Raw genomic sequence first — 26,942 nt, 5'->3', positions numbered from 1 at the left:
AACAATCTTATAAAACAGAGGAAACAGCACAAAGCATTTTCTAGATTCCCCAAAGATGCAGTGACATCAAACATATATGCTCTGCTCTGCTTTTCAAAACAATATTCAGCTCTTCCTGGAAGCCACTCTGTTGCAAAAAGACTTTCTGTGCTCACGCTCACGCCAAGTCTGGGAAAGCATTTGCATCTTTAATGCTTATGTCCCAGCAATCTGTCATGAGAATGTATTTTTTAATACCCTACCGTACATATATACACACACCCCATGCATATATTTGTGTGTGTGAGACAGTGCCTACCTCGTGGACGGATTTGAAAAGGCTCCAGTCCAGGTGTGTGAGAGCAGCTGCCACGTCCCAGGTGTTAATGCCTAAGAGTCGTACCTGCCTCCTGCTTAGCTCAGCGCTGTCTGTTAAAGGAGGCTGCATGGACACAAAGAGAAGTTAAATGTCAGTCAACTCTGTATCATGTGTGCTAAGAATATAAACTGCACACACACATGTACTGTCCACAGTACACAGAAATATGGCAAATTACTGATAAAATATGATAAACAACATCTCACATTCATAATAAATTACAGAAAAATTAGGCTGTTGGAGGCTTCAAACACAATCCATCATTCAAAAGAAAGAATAAAACACAGAGCTACAAAGGTGGGACTAAAAACAGAGGGGAGAGCATTGATTCCTGTGTCTAACTGTGCTCACAGGTCACTAAATTAACAATTCTGCTAGTCTGATAAGTGACACCAACTCCAGAAAGATAAACAAAATCCCTAAAATGCAGTTTATCAAATGCCCATTAGTGTAAAAATGGTTTTAAGATTCACGAATGAAGCTGCAAAAAAAAAACAGCCATTACAGAGCAACACTTGACCCTGATACAGCACCATCCAATCCTGCCGTCCCATTCTCTCCTACTGAGTCAAAGTTAATAAGAATCACCACCTGCCCTGAGTCTCTCCAGCTTGCTTATAGAGCATGACTCATTGTAACACTATGAAAATATGTCAGTTGGGGAATTTGAATATTTATTTTCATGCCTGATTTAGCCAGAAGATGATAAAAAAGCAGCTAAAGATATGAGACAGCAACCTTTCAAATAATCTGAGATGGTGGTCTACTTTAAACCTGCACGTTGAACCTTTTGCCTCTAACAGTGGAAATGATACATGTGGAAATATGAAATGTTGCAGAATGACAGAGGCGCAAGCAGAACAGTGCATTTACATACCAAGATCTCAGTAAGATCCCTGCGACAGGCCACAAGCTTTCCCTGTGGGGTCAGAGACTCTGAGTACACACAGTCACTGGGCTGTAACACCCTCCGCTCTGCAGAGACAACTATATAAAGAAAAGAAGAGAAGCAGAATCATGATGATGATGACAAGCTAGCCCCAAAAGTGTACAACAGTGAGTCCCAAAATGAAGCACTTGCTAAGAGCATGACAACCACTGATTGACCTGGCATAAAATTACAATTTGATTAGTGAAAAAGAAAAAGGAAAACCTATTTCTAGTTTTGATTGAGAGTGCATTAAAATGAGTAATGGAGGTAAGCAGAGTAGCCTTAACAGTCAGCTAAGTATTAAATGGCTATAATAGATAAAAAGAGATATAATTGTGATGACTGAAATAGCTAACAGCAGTGTATGAATGGTTAGTAGCTACAGATCATATTGAGTATATGCTGCAGTGGGGGTTGGGGTGGATTGGGGTGGTCAAAGGGTTCAGAAGGCCCCTGCCCCAGGCCGAGGTGGGGCCCATGCGGAGATCATGTGAAAACCTGACCTGCAGGGGCCCCACCTCAGCTAATCTTATAATAAGACAATATAATACATGTACATGAATCACTGGTGTAGAAATGATGAGGGAAACGGAGACCTGTTACTTTGTTCACTGTGTATTGTGCATGCATTTGTCTGTGTGGGTACCTCCAGTTTGTGAGACCACGGCGAGCACCATGTCTTCTTCCGGTCTGTCCATCTTCTGACCCACAATCCTCAGCAGTTCGTGGGCCTCCAGTGATGGCTGCACGTGGACGCTCAGGTAGGAGTCAGTGCTCACGTGCACGCAACAGATAACTGAGAAATACATTGAAAAGATTCACTGTGAATGCTTACAGCACACATGCTGAATAATGAAGCAGAGACAGAGAAGACTCAAGTGTTTACTGAGAAAAACTGCAGTTCATTTTTGTCAAGTACTACACACTGTATTTAAACAATTACCATGTGCGCGCTGAAATCAAAACTTCCAGACCGTCATTATGCATAATTGTGTACAATCCTGGGCTGGCCAGTGTGTTGTGTATATGTGCACATGTGCTTGTGTCTGTTACTCACCATCTCTGGTCTCAGTCTGTGGACTTCGGAGCTGTAAACAGTTTTCCTTCAGACTCAACTGCTGATACATTTGTTTGCTCTGACAGAGAGAGAGCAGAGGGAAGATGAAGATGCATAACAGTGAATCTTGCGATGCACTGAAAGTATCACTGTCATCGTCTACAGCTAAAACTTAATAATCATAGTTGCACCTCTATAGATTTAAGTTGCCTCTTCTATTACTGTAAGCATGACTACTGTATGACTACAAATACGTATCCATACTAAGTACTTACATTAATACTTTCCTTACCATTACTTTACTATTAGCATGAATGACTAATTTAAGTACAGAAACTGTTGCTCAAGAATTTAAACTCTTTTCATCTTACCTTTTGGTTTGGAGGACAGTCATCCACAGTGCTATGAGAAACAAGCACAACAGTGAGGAGGGATGTTACTGTAACAGCATGGGGAAGAAAAGAGTCAACAAAGGCCCTTTGCAGAGACAAACAAAGCCACTTACTGTCTGCGACGCAGAAGTTTCTGGAACTCCTTCAGATCTTTCTCCAGTGTAGGGAACTCATACAGATCTTCTAAAACGCACCTGTACAGAGTCTGACAGAAAAGAAAAGAAACATCGATTAACATTTGCTGAGTGTAGTAGTAGTAAAGAATCTAAATGAAAAACATTTGAATGGTCCTTGGCTGTTCTAAGCCTTTGGATCCACAGATACTAGCGGACTAGCTGCTCATTACAACCATCTCGTACAACAATCTGTAGGATAGCACAAACATCTGAACAGGCAAGCATTTTTTACAGGCCCGGCTTACTCAAATCATTTCCCACAAAGACATTTTGCCTTTTGGGCCAGAAGAGATTCTGTGGATGGATTGCCCTCCAGAGGTTCACAGCAGACATCCAGACATCATCAAAATACAGCTGAGCTGAGGTAGCTTTGAAAAATGGTCAAAAATTCCGTTTGAACTTTGCACAGCTACTGGTTATTGGTGCCAAAGGAGATTTGACCGGTAATTAAGTCCATGGGTCCAATTACTTCCTCTGCCAGCGTTGGGAATGCTTAACTGGTGCATTTGATAAAAATATGAAAGATTGTGTGTGTTCTTGTCTTATTAGCTTGTCTATACTTCTAAGCCAATGGAAGTCAGATCACATTTTATGAGCAATTAATGCAAAAAAAGAAAAGACTACATCAACTGAGATTAAGAAGATGATCTGAACCAACAAAACAAAACGACATGGCATTAACATTCCACTCTGAGCAGCTCATTTATTGAGTACCGTCAAGTGCTGCGTAGGTTGATGACATTAAAAAAAACATGACACAAATTTTGTGCCTTGTACTTAAATGGGTGACTAGGCACACTGTGTTGTGCTAGAGTGTGTGCATTGCAGAGCATTAGTATGTAACATGAAAGCTCAAGGGGAAGAAACAGTAACAACTTGAAGACACACACAGACACACACACACACCAAAGACACTTCCACCTGCTTATCGCTGTCATTGACCCACCATAGCATCCCATCCCAATTCCCCTCTCATTCCTCTGTTACTAGGCAACTATCACCTGGGTTACACACTCCATATGAGATTATACCCATGCCAACCCTCGCACTTTGGTTTCCATGGCAACCCCGCACTGAGCAATGGAGCTGTCGGGTTACAGAGGGAAGAGTGATTGGTGAGTGTATGCAGCTGTAGTGGGTGAGTGTGTGGATGTGTGCACATGTGGTCATGTTAAGTATATATAATAAATACATAGGCCTATGTGTGTCACTGAAAATCTGCATGTTTGTCCTCTGTATATACTGTGTTTTGTACATCAATGGTATGATCAGTGGTACACTACATGAGTTTTCATACAGACATGAAAAACATGAAGCCAAATATAATGATCAAACCTCACTATTCATAAGCTACATCATGAAAGTGTCTGGATTTCCTTCTCTGCCTTATTGTTTGGTCCTTTGTCAGAGGATGAGATAAAAACAAGGTTCCCCCTGCCGGCTCCAAAACTGTTCAGTTTAATAGGAGATGCAGCTAACAAGGAGATCAGGGAAGACACATACACACACTTTGCAGCTCAGATGTCCTGTTGTGCAAAACCCCATTTCAGATCAAGAGAGATACATATGAGGATGAATGACCCCTCTGATTTTCTTCAGTGAAAAAGCACACCAGAGGATCGTTTCAAATACAACAGACAGACAGAAAGAAGAGATAAAAAAAAAAAAAAAGTGCTGATGAAACCAGTAGTGACGCACCTTCATGAAGCTCCTGACGTGCTCCTCTTCCTTGAGGAAGTCCTTGTAAAGCCTGCTCCAGTGGGACACCAGCTGCAGCACTTTACGTTTCCTAAAGAGGGCGTCCTTGCCCTCCTCCTGACCCCTGCAGCGGACGCTGCTATAGGTGAGAGCGGTCAAGGAGGCAAAATGGGTTTAGTGTGGACACTTAAAAGATGAGTGTGAGATGTGTTTGTAAGCGTTTGCCAGTAAGGATATTGTCCCAGCAGAGCCTGACAGAGGTCGTTAGTGGACATGAACACCAGGTAGGTCAACAGGAAGTCATCCAGCAACATTTCTGAAACACAGGAAACACTTGATGATTTGTCTTACTTGTGGAAGTTAAGTCACACTGATGTCTCTTATCTTCTGTCTTTGCATCTTTGTGCCTATTGAATGGTTTCCTCTTTATGTCAACCAACATAAAAAACATTTATGATGATAAAATGAGTTGCTATGCAGAGCATTTCACCATCTTTCAGTCCATTGCTTTGTTTTTTGACCCAACACTCATTTTTGGCCATACAGTAGTAATCAACATTTTTCTTGCGTCTTGGCCAACACACCAAACCACAGACAAGGTTCGAGCCTCACTGGTAAGCTGAATGCTGATGTTCCTCTGTCTCTGTTTTGCCGACAGGTTTGCCACATCAAATGAGACCTTGGGATTGTCACTAGAGGTCAGATTAACCTTCTGTAGGGTTGACCAAAGTTTGTTTTCACACAATGGATTGGGGTTTGAAGAGGTTAAAGGTACATTGTGTAGGAATTACTTCCATCGAGTGTTGCGGTTGTATATTGCAAGCAACTCAATCTTATCTTTCATGCTGCATTCACGTGAAATTGGGCAGACAGACGACAGCCGCTGCACGTAACGGCATAAACAAGCCTCTATGTAAACAAGTGGTCCGTCAGCACGAGGCAAAACAATACACGTGACAATATGTTGTCATGGCGATGTGGTATTGTTTACCTGACCCACGTTTTACCAGCTTTCTCTTGACTTCTGTGACTAAAATGACATCTGGTTTGTTACAGACGGCCGGCTGCCCGACTGCACGTGAATGCAGCATCAGTCAGCACCGAGCTTACCCGCTCCATGTAGATATGAATGATATGAACGTCAAATCAGAGCTTACCGGAACACTTCAGTTTGTTGATGGGGGGGGGGGGGATCACTGACTAATGAAAAACATACTTTTGAACCAAATAATCAATTTTCATGAATAGATAACAGGAGAAGTTACACAATGTCCCTTTAAAGGTCATTAATATTGGCAGCCTCTCTTCTAAACACACTCACATTCTCCTGATTAAGTTTTTATGAATCAACAAGTGATGTAAAGATGTGCATCTTTCCCAAATATTAAGTTTCTTGCTTATTTTGTCACAGGTATATTTTATTGTAAAGAAATCAGACACAGGGACGCTCTAAGCAACTGATGGAAAAACAAAACAAGCATATACATCACTACCATGAGATGCAGGTTTTTCTACAACTTTGAAAACTAAGAGATTCATCAGGGTAGAGCATACTAATGTGTATCTGAGTGTGTGAGACTGAGCAGGTGTTCAATGGGTGAGATCTGAATATAAACAGCCCTCATGGCAGATGGGTAGTGAGCCATTGTTGGTGGTGTGAGGGAGTGGAGCAGTGTGTGTATGTGTGTGTCAAACTCTTTCCCTGGGAAAATGTGTGACCCAAATATGGCTCCGTCAGGCAGAGAGCAAAGAAATCAATTATAGAAGACTGAGCAGAGGCCGTGGCATTAATATTTGAACAAGTGTCTTCTCTTTAGAAATAAAAACACAACTTTTCTAGAGAAATACTTTTAGGCCAGTCTGACTGAGCTTATCACTTCTTCAAAACACTGGTGGCGTACTTCCCCTGCAGTCTGTGGATGTGGAGCTGCTTCTTGACCAGCTATTAGTCTTTTCCCCGCTTACCGTTTCCCTCTCTCACTCTCAAACTTTGCCCCCCCCCTCCCCTTTCACTACACCCCCATTTTTCATTTTCTCGTTCTCGCCGGTTACATTTCCCCCCTGCTACCACTCTCCTCCTACGCTCCCTCTCTCTCAGCTCTCTGTGATGATAAATATCCATTTTCATCTTCAACATATGCCCTCTGTGTTTGCCCGCTGGCACACACAAAGTCAAACACGTACACACATAGATACAGCAACACACAAACACACACAGACCCACACGCACACAGCACCCTGATGAATAACTCATTCTAGTTCTGACCTTGGGGAGTTTATCTCTTGCAAGGGAGAAAGGGAAGAGAGAGAAAATGTGTGTGTGCTGAACTAATCGCAGTAATCTGCTGCTGTGTTTTTTGTTGTGTGTGTTTTTATGTGTACATGGGGAGGGGGCGGTTGGGGTAATCGTCCTCTCTCACTCTACGGAAGCGTGTACGAGCCTGTTCAACATGCTGCACAGCTAAGCCTGCTAAAACGGCACGCTGATGCTCAACACCCCCCAGAGGACCAACACACACACACACACCCTCATGCTTATTCAGTGCACACAGACTGAAAGATAGACACAACAGCGCACAGACACTCACACGTGCGCATACACTCTTGATCTGTTTCCTGCCTCCTGAAAATAAAATAAAATAAAAAATCAACCTAAGCCTTAAAAAAGCGCGCCCTTTCTCTTTCCTGTGAATGAATAGCAGGTGGTTTTCCTCCACAAAGACCATCTCAGTTCTCCCTCTCCCTCTCCCACATCCATCTCTCCTTCTTTCTTCCTTTGCTTCCTGCAATTCAGTGAGATGGCTCCCTGTGGACTGCTGGGAACTGGTGGTGCTGAGGAGGCGATACATAAAGGCGCCTTGTTTTAAAACAGCGCCAACAGGCAAGAGCAGGGTTTTTATGAAATACAGGTTGAGACCCAGATGTCCCTGAATAAAATGTGAAATGTTATTTCCTGGACCTGGGCTCCGTTGTGACACTTAATTTAATTAGAGGAGAATGAGATCCATTAACTGTGGCAAGAAATTAGTACATTGCACTGTGGTTCATGGACAACAATAGAGATCTTAACCCTGAAACTGCTTTTTACCACTGGTGGTTGACTAAAAACGTTTGCAATTAATACTATTAATAGTCAGACATAACTGTGTCAGTTTTTCCAATTACTTTTTCAAGTTCGAGTATTATACTGTAAATGAAACATTAACTGATTATATCCAAAAACAGGAAGTAGCTGATATACAACAAATGGAAACAGGTACAACAGCATACACAGCATAGCAATATAATAACACTATTACCCCAGCACTGTCAAAGAACCCAGTAATAGACTTGAGGATTGTGAAAATGAGACATGACAGTTAACAGCCCACTGAAAATGTTTGCAGCAGAAATGCCGACCAGTCCCCCGAGGGAATCATTCCACAAACTCATTAGAGCATTTAACCTCTTGAATGTCCCTCATATTTACAGGCAATCCCATGGCTGAACGAACGTGCACTCACGCACCTGGATGTGGCGTGAGGGCTGACTGACTCACGCAGCCGCAGTTACACGCGTACACACAAAGACAGTACAAACAAAGACGGTAAAATCAAGGGGAAGTGCATACCTCCTGGGTTTGAACCCACCTCAGGGAAGTTCAAAGGGACAGAGAAAGGAGTAGACTGGGCTGTGTTGAAACTTGCATGGGACTAAAAATGAAACTCCTTGGAATGAGAGGGAGGTACGTCGCTTAGTTTTAAATATACCTTTGGCGAAAAAGCCGAAGAGATAAACAATTCATATGCCTGAAGACAAGAGGTTTTTACTAACTTTTGCTTTGCTCTGACTCTTTTCTGTCAATGTTTGTCTTTATTGACTTACAGCCACATAGTGTGTGTGAATGCCTAGTCATTGATGCGTGTGCACGGTGCAAACAAAACATGTTATTGTGTGCGTGAAACTTACCGCTCTCCCTGCTCTCTGGCGCCCCTCTTTGGTCGTCCAACCGCAGGTCACTTAGGAGGTGCTCCAGGATCTTGAGCGGCGTTCCCGACACCACCACGTACCTGTGAGACGCAGACACGTGACAATCTTCCTCAGTAGGGCATGAAAACAAAGTGCGACAACTTCCATCCCTCCATCCTCGCTCCTTCCTCTTGTCTTTATTCTCCTCCACGTCGTCGTCGTCGATGTAGCGGAAATGAGGAACATCGAATGTGGAGATCCCTGAGCTGCTAGCATTTTCATCATCATCATTCCCATCCTCATAATCATCTTCATCCTCATCGTCCTCATCATCTAGGTCCTCCTCTGCTTCTGCGAGCGTAGCTAGCTGAGAGCTCATCTTCATATCTCAACACTTCCAAAGTATGGGCCCTCATGGAAGCTTTGCATACCCAGGAAGAGTGCTCTCCCGTGGGGTAAACAGCCTCGCCGTCTGCCCCTGTCAGCTAAGAGCTGCAGAGATTAAAACCCTGTCTGACAGCTCCTACAGTAGTACTCAGAGGGAACTGATTGCTACTGATGATTCTGAGCACTACACACACACACACACACACACACACTTAACCTGCCTGTCACGGACACTCCCTACATTGTGCCTGAGGTCTTGGCACATACTGACTTAAATAAACACAAAGGGAGACACTGTACAAAGAAATCAACTTTGAGGAAATACTCTTTCAAACACACATGTGAGCACTCACACACACAAACACACAAACCCATACATGTGACCCTAAACACATACAGTGATTTGTGGAAGGAAGTCAGCCATTCTTGGTGTCATCTTTGGTTCCCTTTCAGCTGAAAACAAAAAGCCATTCTCTTCTTCCCGCTGTGCACCAGCAGCTAAAGCATACATTATCTTAGACACACAAGCACGCACATGCACACATGCACACACACACACACACACACACACACACTGTGTTGACAGCACTGCTGATATGCAAGAATGCGTGGTTGCAACCTGAGCTTCCGAAGAAAAAACAGAAAAAGAGAGGGAGGAGTGCTATGATTATATCTTTTGTTGCAACTGTTGCTTTGGAGGGCGCTCATTATGTGGGAGGAGGGGCTGACCTCTTGTCGCAATCCTCCTCTCTGGACCCGCCCCCTGAAGATGTGGGTGAGGGCCGGTCTGATGGCGACGTCACTGATGATGTCACTCTCTGCAACACCAAAACGTCCCGTCCTCTCTCCTTCAGACAAACCCTCCCCAATGCCTCCTGAGAGAGAAAGGGAAAAAAGAGAGGGTGAAAATCAGAGAGACAACGTGTAACAAAGTGAGGCAAGGTCAAATCTCTTGGAGGGCTGATTTTATAGGCCTGCTGTAGCTTATTAAATTGAAAATAAGTGACAATAAAGTACAGCATAGAAACGCCAAAGCTCAACACAAAGAAGGGCTTTTTGTAAGATTTATCTGCTGCTGAACATGGTCTCTTGCAGGTGGCAGATGGTGGCGACTGGCCTCAGCCATCGATGGCTTTATCATACAAGTGGTTGTAATTGCATCCTCTGAGCAGGGATACGTCCTCAGATTGGTGGCTAAAGTGAAGTGAGACACTATGGGAAAGTGACAGTGGGAGAAAAGACTTAATAGATACAAGAAATAACATTTGTGTTGCTGGCGAGTGAGTAAAAGGTTTGAAGTTTGATGCAACACTTGCGACATTTCCTCGAGGAATGTAAACACATGGAAATGCTAACACTAGCTATGTGTAGGTTCACGTTGAAAATCGAATAATGTGTTTGTTTTTTTAATTGACAATTATCAATCCTAAAATATCAACTTTAGAAATCCAGTATCCGTTGGGCTCTGGTGTCCAGACCCTTTCACATAAGATTCATGCCCCACACACACACACCCCCACACACACACACACACACACACACACACACCAATCCATATGTGCAGGCACAAATACAGTAGTGGGAAGTATGGCTTCTCCTGTCTTTTAAGGAAATGATATTATGTAATGAATAAAAATGGGGACAAGCAGGATTGTGGGCTGATGCTCGAAGTAATCTCCAAAAATGAACAGCAACTTGATCTGTGACTGTGGCACATTTATATTCACACACACACACACACACACACCTGCAGTGACAGTGCAATGGGAACTAAGCTCCAGATGGACAAAGGAGCACAATAAGAAACAGCCTGAGGAGAGGAGAGAAAAAGGAGAAGAGAGAGGGAGATCAAAGGCAAAGGAGAGGAGCAGGGGGAGAGATAAAGAAGCAACGTCTCCTCTCCAGCTGCTCGCTGCAGTCTCTGCTGCAGCCAGAGGGATTGAGTAGGAATCACAACTGACACAGAGGGCTCTGTGCAGGGCTGTCTTTCTGTTGCACTGTCTCTGCTTTAATACAGACACACATACACACTCACATAAATACATTATGTAGGACTGCTCGCACTTGTGTTAAGTCATATGTCAACATTTACAGTGGCAAGAAAAAGTATGTGAACCCTTTGGAATTCCCTGTTCTGCATTAATTCTTCGTAAAATGTGATCAGGTTGAGATCTTCATCTAAAGTCGCACATGTAGACAAACAGCCCCCTCCCCACTGTAATATCACACAAATGATAATAATCTTGTGTCTTTATTGAACACAGACATTAGTATCCACAGCGGTGGAGGAAAGAGTGAGCGAACCCTTTAATAACTGGTTAAACCTCCTTTGGCACCAATAACCCCTAACAAGCTATTCTAGTAGCTGCTTGTCAGATCTGCAGCTTCCTCAGCTCAGACATATTCTCTGGATGTCTGGTGTGAGTTGCAGCATCTCTGCTGGATTAAGGTCTGGGCCAGACTGGGTCAGTCCAACAAGTGGATTTTCCCTGTTTGAAGTCATTCTGTGGTAGATTTACTTTCAAGCTTAAAGGAGAATTCCGGTCATTTTTGACCCCTAAATCATTTTCCTGATGGTCACCCAGTGTTGGGGGGAGCAAAAAACCCAACTGCTCTCCCCGCCACAGAAACAAACACTTTTTCCTTGTTGTGATGATTTCTTTACAACAATAAACGGTCGGAGATATTATGGACATTACCACTGCACTGCTCGACCGTTTATTTTTGTAAAGAAATCACCACAACAAGGAAAAAGTGTTTGTTTCTGTGGCGGGGAGAGCAGGCGCTCTGCGATCGGATAGTAATGTCTTTCCAGGATGTTTCAGAGTTAGGCTGTCTGAGGTGAGTGATAACATGCAAAAAGACAAAGTTTATACTGTTTATACTGTACACTATATGAGTTCAGTGGTGTCATAAGGATTCCAGTCATGTACCATAGATTTTTGATTGTTTTTTGAGTGTTTGTTGTGGTTGAAAGAATTGCCACCATAGATTAGCGTTGTCGCTAGCGCTAGCGCCGTCTAGCCATGGTGTAACTCTGGTTTTCCTGCATCAATTTTAGTCGCGTTTTTTGCTCCGCCCAACACTGGGTGACCATCAGGACAACGATTTAGGGGTCAAAAATGACCGGAATTCTCCTTTAAGGTCATGTCCTGCCACATCACCCTTGTTACCATGATTTCTGTGTTATAAGTTACACTCCTTATACACAAATGCAGATTATGTCAAAGAGTTATCTCGCTTTCACTCGCCACTGCAGATCCCACAAGGATGTAAGTAACATTGGGGGCGTAATCAGGTGAGGCTTGAAAAAAGCACCAGAGTTGGAAAAAGGGTGCAAAGGTTCATAAAAAGTGCCAGAAGTGCACTAATCAATAACTGTGATCACAACCTCTGGATTTTTTTTAACTGTAGACATTGTGGAGCCCTGACACAGAGCACTAATGCAGTCACAGATACCTCCACAACACACAAAACAAGTCAATATACAGCTACACACACACACGCTGTCTTTGTGATCATCTGATGAAAGGAGCTGTCTGATCCTGAGAGACGGCAGGTGGGATCTGTCTCGAGTCACAGAAAACAATATGCCTAAGGTGTGTGTGTATGTGTGTGTGTGGACATGCCCTGATGACTCATATTCTTCTGAAGCATGGTACAGATGTTCTGAGAGCACCAGATACTTTCCCTTAGGTAATTGGTATGTGTCTTTGTCCTGAAAGCTTTATTTGACCAAATACAAAAAGAACTTTGCATGTTTGCATTTATTTTTAAAAACTGCCAATTCATATCAAATCAACAACCACAGCATTTGAAATAAAAGTTTGGTCCTTCTCTCGATTTTCCTTCTTCAAGCTGAGCATCTAAAGATACAATCTTATACAGTAAGTTTACAGCAGTCCACTGTGCAACAAATGAACTTGGGTGTCACTAACAATACCTTAAACGACGACTCCGGTCTATATACAACAATAAAATGTAAGAGTGTGCATCATCTGCCTGTGCCACTACAGTGGTAAGCTTGTTATAGCGTTATCTATGCATAATATGTAAACTATATAGTATAATAATCTAGGCTAGTCTTTGAAACAGAAGAAACGGCCACATTGCAAGATGGTCCTCTTAAATTTCCGAATTTTTTACCAGCAGGTTATCTCCGGTCACACCACTGTTTCAGAGCTACAACCAGACATCTCCATGCTTCTGCCACACTGCTCATTTTTCATCTGGGACAGCCAAAAAAAAATCTTAGTGTGCACCCACTTTAAGGAATGAGGATGTTGTGAAGCCTGTGGACTGTAAAACCTAATGAGGAAAATGATGTGAAGTGATTTTGGGTTGTATAAATTAAAGTGACTTGACTTATCGAATCAAGCTACAGTTGCATGTTCACTGTCCATCTCGACATTACAGTAATGATGTTGATGATATAACATCGCAACTTCAGCACAGAATATTCACATTTATTTTGAATTATTTATAATAATTCAATGTAGGGGCGTTCAGGTACTCACACTCGCCCACCATTGCAGAGACTCTGATCGGAGCATCTTCAAGTTTGATGAGGTCACCGAAGCTTCTTATCACATTGACATTTTAGTGTCTCATCCTCCAATTTTAGATTTTCTTTAGCTTCTCTGTTCTGCTGTTTATCATCATTAAATTATATACACACAAACATTGCCAGTTGTTTGAAGTGAGCCCAATGTGTACTTATCGTTGCCAGTTCATTATGTAACATGCTCAAAGTAAACATCCTCAGAGATTAGCAACACAAAGCTGGTAAATAAGGCAGTGACGGCTGATGCAAAGAGATCTGACACTGCATGCCATTAATTACAGTTTGGCTTGGCACCCATACCACACCCAGTGGCCCAGATGTGATGCTAGGATAACCCGTTTGGTGGCTACTGCCTAGGTGGTCTAAAGGGGAGATGCCATTAGCCCGCTATCATTCAGGGTCCAAATACAGACCAAACAAGTCCCCTCGCTTTATCTCTGCTGAACTTTCCTGCCTCCATACACCAATAACGTTCTAATAAAAGGAAAATTGCCCCGGAAATACAGCGGGGAAAAAAGAAAGAGAGAGATTATGTAAGTGTAACTACTCTAAAAACAAAGGAGAGTAAATGTTGTGCTGTGCTCCTGATAAAGTGGCAAACTGTTGATGTTTCTGATAACACAGTTACTCTCTTTACACAGATGCCAAGAAAAACAACTCAGAGCCAAGACTGGAGGAAGGCAACATTACAACGCATACATAACACACTCAAGATCAAAAGCTTCGACAAAATGCGGCACAACAAAAGTAGACAGTGCAACACTGTCACTGTGTCTTCATAACTATAGTACTTTCACATGCATTCAGGCGCACAAAGAATCTCTGATGAATAAAGTGCAAACAGCAGTTCCCAAGAATAACATTAATTTAGCCTGAGAAAGAATGCAAGACATGAAGAGGAAAAACATACAAAAGTAGGCACTTCAACAGTGTGGAGAGGAGGGGGTCAGAAAGTTATGCAACAAAGAGAAAGAGAAGAAGAAAGAAGGCAAGAGACGAGGACAGAAAGATAGATGTGGGGGAGTGAGGGGAAGTGTGAGCAATACAAGAAGTGAAAGACGTTTGATTCCAACAATCGTATGTGTTTTTTTTAATATCCCAGTGATTAAAATCCAGGTAAGAAATTAGTTATTAACCCTAACCCTAACATCTATGAGAGGAAGAAAATAACCAAATCCAAAGAATTCAGTTTCAGGATGTCCCGTTTTATTCTCTGCTAACAATGGAAATAGATGCAGCTTTGATATTGAGATGAAAACAAATACATGACATCGACAATTATGTAATACTCTAACCTGTATGAATGTTTCTGTGAAGGACAGTCAGTTAACAGGTGTGTCGGTTTTTTTCCTTCCTTTCCCTTTCCCCATCCCTTCCTTCAATTCAACCATCTGTGCTTCCACCTCTTCTCCACCCTTCCCTCTCTCTCACAATCTCCTTCTCCAAACTTCTGGAAAACCTCTCTTTCCTCTCTTCCTCACAATCAGATTCAAGTCTCCCTCTCTCATCTGTCTTTGAATGGTCAGACTTTATGATCTAGGGGTTTAGATTTGGGAACAGAAAATAGACAGCAGGGGACAGGCACTTTCTGTTTGTCTCACAGGGTTAGAAACTGCCACATACTGTACACATCTCTCTCACACAGATAGATAAAAAGAAAGGGAGAGAAGAAAATAACAAAAAGAAGGATGCAATAGCTATTGTGTAGATCGGGACTTGATGGGCCAAAAGGTTTATACCTATATGTCACTCATTTACTCACTCACTCTGTCCTTGTTTCTTTTTCACTCACACACTACAATATGACATATTATCCAGAGGAAAAGTAGGCCTCATGGAAAGCCTAAAGGAAGCACTCTCTGTTCCCTTCCTGTTCCTGTGTGTGTGTGTGTGTGTGTGTGTGTGTGTGTGTGTGTGTGTGTGTGTGTGTGTGTGTGTGTGTGTGTGTGTGTGTGTGTGTGTGTGTGTGTGTGTGTGTGTGTGTGTGTGTGTGTGTGTGTTGATAGTGACCAAACCATATCTGTGTTGTGATAGCTCTGAGCCTGATTCCTGGAAATAATGAATAATATGAAAATACAATGCTTTCAGGTCAGCAGCACACATAAGACCAACTATACACACACACCACGCACTGTATATTGTGTAACAAGAACCATTAGAAAGTAACTAATGCTCAAGGATGCTCAATAGTCCCTAGTGGCTGGTTGACTTTAAAAAAAACCCTGATGGCCAAATCAAATGCAGAAAAGTGAGAAGGCAGGCCTGAAGTGACTGGAAGGCAGAGATGCACCCAATTCACATATTCACTACGGAAACGGCCCACACTGGTTTGTCAGAGCTTGAGTGTCATGGAGAAAAAAGGATACTTTAAAAAAAAAAAATCACCATGACAACTGAGCAAAAGGAGAGAGGTCTTTATGGCAAATCAGGCTGGTTGGTAGGTTTTGGTCTCTGCTACATTCTGCAGCTTGTGAGCCGGTCATCAGACACTTCTACCACTTGTTTACCTGTGTAGTGTCATATCAGAGAGTATTTCCCCTATGAACATCATAGACAATAAGTCCATATACTTGCAAGAATCATTTGGTTAATTTCCTTTTACACTCTGATGCATCCTGTGAATCAAAATGCTAGTTAAAGCAGTGTGATTTTTGCATGACAAGACAACCCAGCATCACTATGATCTAAATACATTTGGTCAGGAGAGTAGAGCAGGAGGAAAACAATTTTTTGTAAGTATTTTGAATAGTTTGTTAATGTTGTCAGTACATTTGGTTTTCACTGCTTGCACAGAAGTGACATATAACCAATAAACTTAGTACCTGATCATGTTATTCCATCCTTATTTTATTAATATTTTCATTACTATAATTATCAGTATTCAGGCATATTTGTTGCCACCTCTTCCTCTGATAACATCATGCTGAGATACTGTACGTCTGAAATGTCAGTGTATCATGTCTTTTTTCTACATATCATTTTTTTGGACTGAAAGATCCTTTATGAGCTACTGATGCTGCTTCTATTTAAAAAACAACAACAATAGACTGGGTCTGATGGTCCTATTTGTTCTGACCTGAGAGAAAGCTCATTTTCTGATGTTTACTTTAACCCAGGCAATGGACTGGGCATGTCCGTGCAGACTGAAAGACCTTTGAACAATATGGGCGTTTCATCCTTAACCTTTTAACATTAATTCAAAACTGTTACCTCAAATCTCATGAGAAAAATAAAGCATCGTTTCCTCACTCAATGACAGTCAATCAATCAATCTGGTTGTCTTCTTTAAAGCTATCTATTTCTAAATACAAACCAAAGACAACAAAACTTCTTGAATGAGTATACAACTTTACCTGCAATCTAAAATGTGTCATGTCTGGAAACTTTACGATCTGTGTATTTTGATGCATTTGAAGAATCAGCAGACAAAAGACTTGATTCTGTGACAATAATTTACTGTTGGCACGATTATATTCAGGCAACAATATGAAAGAATGTATTTGCTTAACCATAATAATTTAGCAATTAACACAAATCTACCATCATAGGAACTAGAAAACTTTTAAATATTAAACAAATTCATATTTTTTTACAAAGAGTTTCACCCTCATGAGGTTTGTCCTCATGTTATCTAATCATTTTAAGAGGTGACACTTAAAGGATAATTACAGTTTTTTACAATCTGGACCTTATTCGTTCCGACGAAATTTGATCCAGCCGAGAGCCGCGTATATAATGTAGTCTACAGGGCAGCGGAATGCAGCCTCTAAATAACACATTATCTGCCACGAAACTTGTTCATTTCACCAATATTTTGTTACACGCTAGACTAGTGCTATTCCTCTCTGAGTCCGGGGTTAGCTGTTATCAACATCCGTGGTCTGTACGTTGACCTACTGACCTCTGACCTGGATGATATCATCTCCGAGCGCTGCCCGGCTCATTCTGATAATAATCATTCCGCTTCGGCATTCGGGTCCATTTTTAGCTCAACTAGCCGGAGATTTAGTGAGTCCAGGTTGCGGAGAGGAAGCCTGTGGAAGCTGAACTTCGTCCAGCTGCTCATTTTGTTCTGACAAGTCGGAAACACGCAGAAACGAACCATAGCATTAGCGGTAGCAACAAGCCGCGCCGCTCGGCAGTCGGAGATGACATCATCCACGTCAGAGGTTATAGGTCAACCTACAGAGCCTGGATGTTGATAACAGGTAACCCCAGACTCAGAGGGGAATAGCACTAGCGTATCATAACAAAATATTGGTGAAATGAACGAGTTTCGTGTTATATGGATATACGCGGCTCTCGGCTGGATCTGTTTTCGTCGGAACGACTTGTAATGACACCAAAGTTATCAGGGTGAGTAAATGATCATATTTTTTGCTAGAAATAGGGCCAGATTGTAAAAAACGGTAATTATCCTTTAAGGAGATGTGAATCAAGCCATTGTTTCTTACAGCGTCAACGCTGCTGTGAAATATGGTTTGTTTCTACTTTTGCATGTGAGGAAAGTAAAATCATACACACTCTGGAAAATCCCCCAAGGCTGGGCTTCAGTCAAACCCACCACGTTGATATGTGGTACATTTCACAAAACACATGCATCGTGATGTACGGTGAAATCAGACTGCATTTGCTTCATTTCCTGCCCTCAGGTGTACGGTAGAGCTGGATTATACAGTACAACGCTAGACTAACACCCCACTCATTATGCACACACACTGACTCAGCCTGCCACAGCGCCCGCAGTGCATGAACACACACACACACACACAATCTCCCACGCATGATTAGAAGCTCTAGCCAGCAAACTTACACAGACACACACACATACTTGACAGACTGTAAAAGGGGTATGAGATCACATTGCACTAAGCCATTATTAACGACCACATTATACGAGAACTGGTGATTGTTTAATCTCAAGCGATCTAAATGAAGCAAAGATATGTGTGCAGAGTGTGCTGTGATAACTGTAGCATATGTGTGTGTTGTGTGTGGGTACATGTCAGTGCAAAGATGTGCCCTCATGTAGACGATGTACAAAAGTGAGCAGGCTTGCTGCAAAAGTGTGTAAATGTGTTTCTGTAATTTAAGAGTGCAAACAAGATTGCAAAGAATATTGGAGTAATCAGAAGAATACGTCATCTACTGCCTGGTAAAATCTTGATTAATTTATATTATACTATAGGATCCATCCTTTCATTTCATATTGTAATATTATTTGAGCAAGTACTTTCAAGAGCTCCCTCAACTGTATTCTTACCTTACAAAAACAATTAATCAAAATGATAACATTTTCCAACAGATTCACTAGATCCACACCCCTGTTTCAATCCCTAAGTATTCTTCCTATTTTTGCTGTAAATACTTTTCAAATATGTATTTTTGTTTATCAATCCATTCACAAGTTACTTCCAATCTGTTTCCAAACTGTATCAGTTCAATTCCCAGATTCATAATTTCAACACAAGGTCAGCAAATAATCTTCATCCCACTTTTTTCAAGTCTACTTTCTCTCAGTTCTCAATTAGATTTAGAGGTCCACACTTTTGGAATTCATTACCAATTCACCTTAGAAACAAGCATAAATTAATTTAAGAAACAAATAATTCAAATTAAATTTATGTTGAATGTTTATCCTTGGGAGGACCACTTGACAAGCCCTTAGGGTTTTTTTTTGTTTCTCCTGCACATTTGCTTTATCTACTGTACACATTGTATGTTTTTTGTCTGTTGTTGTTTTACTTTTTAATATGCCGTTATATATATTTTTTTTCATGTGCTAATAAAAAAAATACAAAAATAAATAAATAATACAGCGACACAAATGATGACAGTCCTGGTGAAGATCCTAAAGTCCACTCTGTGAGTAACTCAGACCTGAAGTGTGTGTGTACTTCAAAAGTGACGACAATAATGACAACATTTACCACATGATGACGTCCATTACTATCTACTCATTCTAACCATATAGCCACTGCTAGCCTGGCAGATTACATGGTTAGAGACCGACAACTTCACAGAACAACGTCATCTGTCATATCAACTGAAAAGCGACACAACTTGTCACACTCTCTACTCACAGCTTGGTTCCTGTCGGGCAGCCGGTAGTTGTGGTTCTGCAGCAGCCGACAGCCGTCCTTGGCCAGGCGCTGAACGGCCTCTAGTCCCAGACGGCTGGTCAGCTCCTCGCGGCCACACACAGAGCCTATGCCTCCGCCTCCGCCTCCGCCGCCGCCGCCGCCGCCACCGCCACTGCCGCCGCCGCCCCTCAAAGCACACACCCCGCTCAGCTGCAACACAGGAGGCATGAAGACATATCTCAACCCGCAGTCCCAAGACATGATGGAGACACTTAAAAGTGTTCTTGTGGGATGGAGGTCAGGAAAGTTCAGTGTTTTTATCCAAGGGAGAATTAAACCAGTGTGGGCAACATCAAGAAGCATGTAACAGCAAGTTTTCAGTTGCCCCTCTATGTCCATGTGAGGAGAATGAGAAGAAGTGGAAAGCCTGGGTCTATCTCCTTCTCTCTCTAATTCATCTTTGCCTCCTTTGTATCCATTACAGTCTGTAATTCCCTGTATCTGTTGCACTTCTCGCTTTGTCTCAGCCTGACTGCTCTGTGTCAGAGGATCTGGCAGAGAGTGAGTGAGTGAGTGTGTGTGATTAGTAGTGTAAGTGGGTGGGAGCGTGTGTCTGTGTGGGAAGTGTGTGTGTTGGTTGGTTGGTTGGTGGGTGTGTGTGTCTGTCTCCTCCTCCTCTATAGTTGGGACTTGGGAAATAAAAGTGTATAAATACAAGCATCTATCAGTTATAACTACTTACAATTTAACTAAAGAAGAGAAGCAAATAGTGAGACAGACAGACATAATGCCAAAGCCAAGAGAACAGCAAGAGACAGAGAATGTATTCCATTAGAAGAGCTGCAGGATACCGGAGTAACTAATAGCTCTGTCCTCAGAGAAGCTTGTCGACAGAAAACATGACTGTGTGCGTGCTCCCGTGGGTGCTGGTAGTATGATGGTTATCACCAGTGGCGGGTAGACTGGTCTGTTTATTTTCCTTGGAAGAGAAGAGGAGAGAAGAGAGGGGGTATTTCGTTTGGCTGCGAGTGGAGTAACCCTTCCTGTGAGCACAACTATCCCACGGTGCCCAGCTCTAACAGAGGGTAACACACACACACACACACACACTCCCATGCCTCGTTTTGTTTACTCCCCCCAGTGACAGCTCTTATCTTGAAGAGTAGCCACGTACACAGACACAGACATTTTATCAGAGCTATAGTCCCATGTCCCTTGCTGCTTCCTGTTAACCTGTTTTCAGCTTCCTGTCCTAGACACAAACACACAGTAGATAAACCTGTGTATGTGTGTTTGTGTCATGTGCCTGTTTCTGTCTCCATCCCCATATCCTTTTTTTTTTCTTTGATCTCTCTGTTTGAGCTACAAGCTACAACTTTCATTATGAACAGGGATAATTAAATCAATCCCCAGTCCAGTTAATTTACTTTGGTTTGGAATTAACCAAAGATCTTTATTGGGGTTTTTCCCTACTATTAACATTAAAGACCACATGCATTTGTGTGCAATTATTCAGCCTCCTCTTCGATATGTTAAATAACCTAAGCAGAGTGGCACAGTGGTTAGCAGTGTTGTGCAACGCTCTCCTCCCAGTCCTGAGACGTACACAGTAAATTGATTGGCAACTTTAAATGCAGAATGCAGAGGTTTGAATGTGAGTATGTGAGGTTGTTTTGTCATATAGATTGGCGACCTATTCAGGGTGTGGCCTGCCCTCATCCTCCCGGGATTGGCTCCGGCCTTCCTAGCAACCCTGCATGGATAAGTGGTGGAGGTAATGGATTGATTGATTGATAGATAGATGAAATAGTCATGTGAGCACTACAGTCTGCAGGGGTTCCCAACACACATGTCCAGCCATCATAAATAGAGGATCTCACCGTTTGGCTCTTTTCTATGCTCTGCTGTCCTCAATCTACATTTGTCAGAGTGGCTTGTCCCTAAAGCCTGCCATCCTCTTATAAATATGCATTAATGTCAATATTTATTTGCAATTTATTTGAAATGACTTTAAAGGGATAGTTCACCCAAAATTCAAATTCAAAGTCCTCCGTACCTTCTCTGAGTTACAGCGGAGCTCCGAGCAGCACTGCATGTCCATATGACGGTTGCGAACGGAGCTCACTTTTCTTCGTCCAAAAAGACACACCAAAAAACCTTCCAAATACCTCCACAGTGCTCGCTGTAATGTCCCTCTTGTATTGAAGCCCCAACGTGAGAAATTGTTCCGAAAAAAATTAAATAAGTCTATGTTTTAAGCTTGTTTGTAGCGGAAGCTCCCAGTGTTGCTCTGCTGGAATCTTGCGCGATTTGCGGAGCCGTGAACTGGGTGTCAAAGCAAATCGCGCAAGATTTGCACAGACACAGGCAAAGCAGTGAACTGAGACACTGGGAGCTTCCGCTACAAACAAGCTTGAAATATAGACTTATTTAATTTTTTTCGGAACAATTTCTCATGTTGGGGCTTCAATACAAGAGGGACATTACAGACGAGCAGTATGGAGGTATTTGGATGTTTTTTGGTGTGTCTTTTTGGACGAAGAAAAGTGACCCCCGTTCGCAACCGTCATATGGACATGCAGTGCTGCACGGAGCCCCGCTGTAACTCAGAGAAGGCACGGAGGACTCTGAAACTTCTCCCAACCCTTAGTCGACATGAGGGTGAGTAGATAATGAGTTAAATTTGACTTTTGGGTGAACTATCCCTTTAAATCAAGCATTTCATTTGTTATTGCTTGTCTTTTGTTTGTAGTTTGTGAGAGAAAAAGAGAAAGAGAGAGGGATGGAAGAAGACTTGTCTTGGGTTATTAAACCTCCATTCTGTATCTCTGTGATGGTAAATGGTGTGTTTTAATGCATAATATAGATGTTCTCATCAACAAATTTCTTTTTGTTGTTGTTCATCAACAAAAAAACAACAACAGAGCAAGTGTGAAATTTGATGGCTCATAGATAGCTTACTATGTTAATTAGCAGTCATTACCGAGCTGCTGTGACGCAGATAAAATAATTTCTCATAAACAAAAAACTGAGAGGGGACTGACACCAGCTGTGCAGCGTGCTTGTATGTACTGACATTTAAAGGGAGCGATCATAAAAGAAAGGTCGTGGTATGTGGTGCAGCCACATAACAACTGTCACCACATCTACAGTAAATGCTTTCAACATGTTTGCAGCATGTAAATTATGGGATAAAAGTCGACAAAGAAACGCTAACAAGAGATGCTCTGCTTCTAAAATGTTGAAGCCAAATCAAGAGGTCACAAAGCAAAAAGGGGTTAAAAAGTTGGAAAGAGCTTGTTTTCTAAAAGATTTCTTTCCTGTCGTATAAAATTGTCAGTTTCTTCCCTTCACCACTAAAATGATTAAAATACTGGAATTCACTTGCTCCCAAAGTAAACACCAAATACAGCCAGTGACAGGAGGTTGGAGGAAACCATTTCTTTGCACTATGATATCAAAAAACGTGAGCCACTGTGCTGCATGTGTAATTGTGTTGAAAAGATGCTCTTTTTTAGGTCCTCCTCCTCCTTCCTTAGCTCTCTGGTGTGATCAGAAAATGAATAATTGATGGAGAAAAAGCGGTTTCCACTGTACAGAGATGGGACCAGAAAACTAACAGGCCTCCCCCTGCACTCTGCTCTGACCCCATTTTCTGTGTTTAGCCACCTCCTGGAGGAACACACATGATCACACACATACACACAGTTTGTACTCAGTGACCTTTAAAGAGAGCAAGGTGGATAGAAGAAGCCAATTACTATTTTATCTGTTATTATGAACGTCCAAAGATGATTTGTGTCGGAGCTAGTTTTAATTGGACAGTGTTGGTCTTATCCAGCCGGATCCATCTCCAGGCCTCTGTTCAGAGCATTCTGGGTCCGACAGCTGTCAGAAACGCTTTGATGTGCCCTGTTAAAACACTGAAACTTCTTCCAAACACAAAACAAGTGAGCAAACTGTGCAGCGAAGAAAAATGGCTTATTGCTTTGGTGATATTCACAATGTCAGCATGGGTTTTGTTAACACAGGTTAGAATAGCAACCACCCAGCATGTAGTTCAGCAACACTTCATAGGTGTACCACACCTCTACAAACAACAACAACAAAAACGGCATCTGACCTTTACTTTTTTTTGTTTATGCTCAGTATGAGGACACACTGTCCAAATTTCCCTGCCGTAACAGCTCCAGATGAGACAACATCACTCTCTCTCTCTCTCTTCGGTGTGATACCAAAACTATAGGATTTGAGCATGTCGGGGTGAATGTGGAGTATGTCTTTGCGTGTATTACCGGGCTGCTCTCTTCGCTGGGTGTGCGAGGCTCCTGTTGGCTGGTCGCTGTCATCTCAGAGTCCTGCTCTGATACTGCAACCAATCATAGACAGAATCCAGTTTGACTGACATTTCATTTTCACATTACATAACACCATCTGTGTCGCTCATAATAGTTAGTAGTATAGTTATAATAAATGCTGTATATATAGTTCATAAATGCTCATAATAGAGCAGGAAAAAAGAACACACTATAGGATGACACACTCACACACAGACACACAATGTATACTCACAAGCTTTGCGAGTCTTTCGGGCGAGAGCAGCCGCCAACTCACTCTGTACCTGTTGAAGACAAATTTGAAGGCGTCACAATGAGGGGCCACACAAAACATATATCCATGTTTCATGTATTGATTCACATGCGCACACCGACCGTAGATGTGAGCCTCTCGAGAGCTTTCATCTGGAGAATCTCACTGCAGATGTCCCTGTTGCCTTCAGAGTCCTCCTCTGACCTTGGAGACGGAGACAGAGAGAGAGAGAGAGAGTGAGAGAGAGCAAGAGATAGATAGAGAGAGAGCTTTATATGTAAATGGCAGGTGCATATTCAGAGCAAACACCGCTCAGACAACAAAGTTTCATGCAGAGCCTTGGTCCTCTCTACACTGCCCCCTGGTATTCCTGGAGAGGGTTTACAGCCTTCTAATTGCATGTCTGTATCAACAGAAATGTTTAAAGAAAATTGTACAAATGGATCCAAGACATTTTTTGACATTCATCAAAGACATTTTATCTTTCACTAAATTAAATAAATACTGTGTGTAAAGACACCCACGGTATTATATCCAAACATCAGTGGAATCCCAATGGTTGCGTACGTGATGCTTCAGCGAGGCAAATCTGACTGTTGAAATCATTTCACTATGAGTGATGGTTAGCACTTCACCATCTTTATTGAATCCTGCACCGAAGCACCACACTTTTATAATGAAATATCATGAATGTTCTAATAATTAGGCCAGAAAAAAATTACAGTTTGATACTTTTATCAAGCCCAAATTACTGTCTGTTCCCAGTGTCTCATAATGTGAAGATTTGCCATCTTCCTCTAATCTACAGTTTTATAAAACTTAATGTTTTGGGTGTTTTGTATTGTTGATCAGGACAAAACCTACAATTTCAAGACATCCTTTTGGACTTATTGGGCTGACATCTCTTTGACAAAGCAATAAAAAGGCTCATTGAAAAAATACAAGAACAGATAAACCGCGGCTCTAAACATGATATACATACAGCAGACGACTGTTTTTGTGTGAATATTTTATATTCAGCAGTCGCATTTCCCTGTTTTATTTTCCCCACCATCTGTCTTTCTAGTTCTTCGCTGCTGCCGTGTCTTTGTATCGAGCATCTCCCAGCAGCAGACTCCTCTCTTTCATGTGGTTTCATTTAAAATAGCTCCCAGACACACCCTTCTATTGATGTCAGTGAGGACGCACGCGCATGTGTGTTGGGGAGGAGGGGGGGCATGCGCCAATGAGTCGGCTGTGTTTACATGTGTTCGGAATGTGTATAGATATGTTACTCTTGTCGTCTGTTTTTTCCCCTCCAAGTCTGAGTGCATCTGTGATTACATTTTGTGTATGACTGTTTGTGTTTGTGTGTGTGTGTGTGTGTGTGTGTGTGTGTGTGTGTGTGTGTGTGTGTGTGCGGTATAAACAGGTGGATGTTTTAGGGTAAACCTGGCATTATTCCCACAGCAATAACACACGGTTGCAGAGTTTGTCTTCAGCAGTAGCGGCACTGCAGACTGCACCCGGGGGTCCCTCATCTAATATGTTCCCTTACAAAACCACTATTTGGATTGGTCTCCTACACACTACCTCACCCCTGTACAAGACACACGCACGCACGCACACACACTCTCTTTCTCTCTCTCCCCTCTCACACACACTCATGCATGCACACACATGGGCCAATTTGCATACAATTTGGATTTTATCAACAGATCCCAGTGGCACTAGTAATAGTTGTGAAGGGAAGAAGCTGTAGCCCTGTGTGTGTGTCTGTGTGTGTGTGTGTGTGTGTGCGTGTACGATATAATCTGATAAGGGAATGATAGATGGTAAAGCAGGAGAGATGGTGATAACATGTAGCCCTCAGCCTGACACTTCAGCTATCAGCTCTGACACAGACACAGAGAGATACAGACAGTAAAAAAAAGGAGTTTGGCATTATGCTTTCCCCATAGTGTTTACGGTGAAAGTATTTGTCTCTACTCTCCTTTAAAATAACATGAAAGATGTTTAAACCTTTGGCATAGCCGCAAGAACAATGGCAAAAATATGAAGACGACAAAGCAGTTTAATTCTGGGGATTTTGTCAATTTTTGTTGTTGTTGTTGTTTCTCGAAAAATGTCAAACTTCATTAGTGGATCATGAAATGTGCAAAGTCTATTCGGTGCCATGGTGCTTAATTTATTCTTCTCAGGGTCATTAAGTTTTTGTTTTAGCCAGCGTTCATTTGACAATCTGGTGACTCACCAGGAGCCTGAATGCACCAGCGCTGCAGGAGAAGCACAGCACAGTGGGAGGTGTGTCACCAATCATTAAGCAGCTCAGAGCAGTATTATTAATAGAGGATTAACTCCCAGTTCAGCCCATGTCAAAGGTGAATGCCGCAAGTTATAGCCAGTTTTTGTGTTTCATGATTTGCCAGAAAAGATCCTTAATGAAAAGCTTCCAAGATGTTTTACTGTCGGCAAAATGGCAGCCGATTTTTGACGCAGATACCCTTGGAATATAACTACATCATTTATTCTGCCTGCCGTATATGAACATTTAGTTGTGATGTATGGCTCGCAATCTAACAGATCAGCTTCTGTCACAATGGTGATACAGTAGCACTGCGTGGAGGGCGAGGAGGAAGCATGCACTAAAATCTGGTGACAGTTGTGGTTTCCATCCTCTCAAGACAAAATGATCCCGCTGTTTTTGCCCTTTTCTTTATAAATAAACATGACAAAGGATCGTCTAGCCCGTTTTCTCCTCCTGAGCGAAAGTGTCGTA

General features: G+C 42.2%; 1 protein-coding gene across 1 annotated transcript in view; it reads right to left on the bottom strand.

Moving 5' to 3' along the window:
* The window catches only part of rapgef5a (Rap guanine nucleotide exchange factor (GEF) 5a), a 52,068-nt gene that overhangs the window by 7,068 nt on the left and 18,058 nt on the right, over positions 1-26,942 (bottom strand). Inside the window, exons 6-19 of the mRNA XM_083981625.1 lie at positions 24,307-24,388; positions 24,167-24,215; positions 23,890-23,963; positions 19,595-19,804; positions 9,677-9,822; positions 8,561-8,661; positions 4,850-4,928; positions 4,613-4,757; positions 2,852-2,943; positions 2,718-2,748; positions 2,347-2,425; positions 1,936-2,085; positions 1,236-1,345; positions 299-421 (exon numbers count right to left, since the gene is read on the bottom strand). Of these exons, the coding sequence (XP_083837751.1) occupies positions 299-421; positions 1,236-1,345; positions 1,936-2,085; positions 2,347-2,425; positions 2,718-2,748; positions 2,852-2,943; positions 4,613-4,757; positions 4,850-4,928; positions 8,561-8,661; positions 9,677-9,822; positions 19,595-19,804; positions 23,890-23,963; positions 24,167-24,215; positions 24,307-24,388 (1,471 nt within the window). The remainder of the gene's footprint in view (positions 1-298; positions 422-1,235; positions 1,346-1,935; positions 2,086-2,346; positions 2,426-2,717; positions 2,749-2,851; positions 2,944-4,612; positions 4,758-4,849; positions 4,929-8,560; positions 8,662-9,676; positions 9,823-19,594; positions 19,805-23,889; positions 23,964-24,166; positions 24,216-24,306; positions 24,389-26,942) is intronic.

The sequence above is a fragment of the Trachurus trachurus genome (genome assembly GCF_905171665.1).
Source record: "Trachurus trachurus genome assembly, chromosome: 11".
NCBI classification, from domain to species: Eukaryota; Metazoa; Chordata; class Actinopteri; order Carangiformes; family Carangidae; genus Trachurus; species Trachurus trachurus.
Note: the sequence above shows the minus strand (reverse complement) of the source record. Positions and strands in the feature narration are given on the sequence as shown.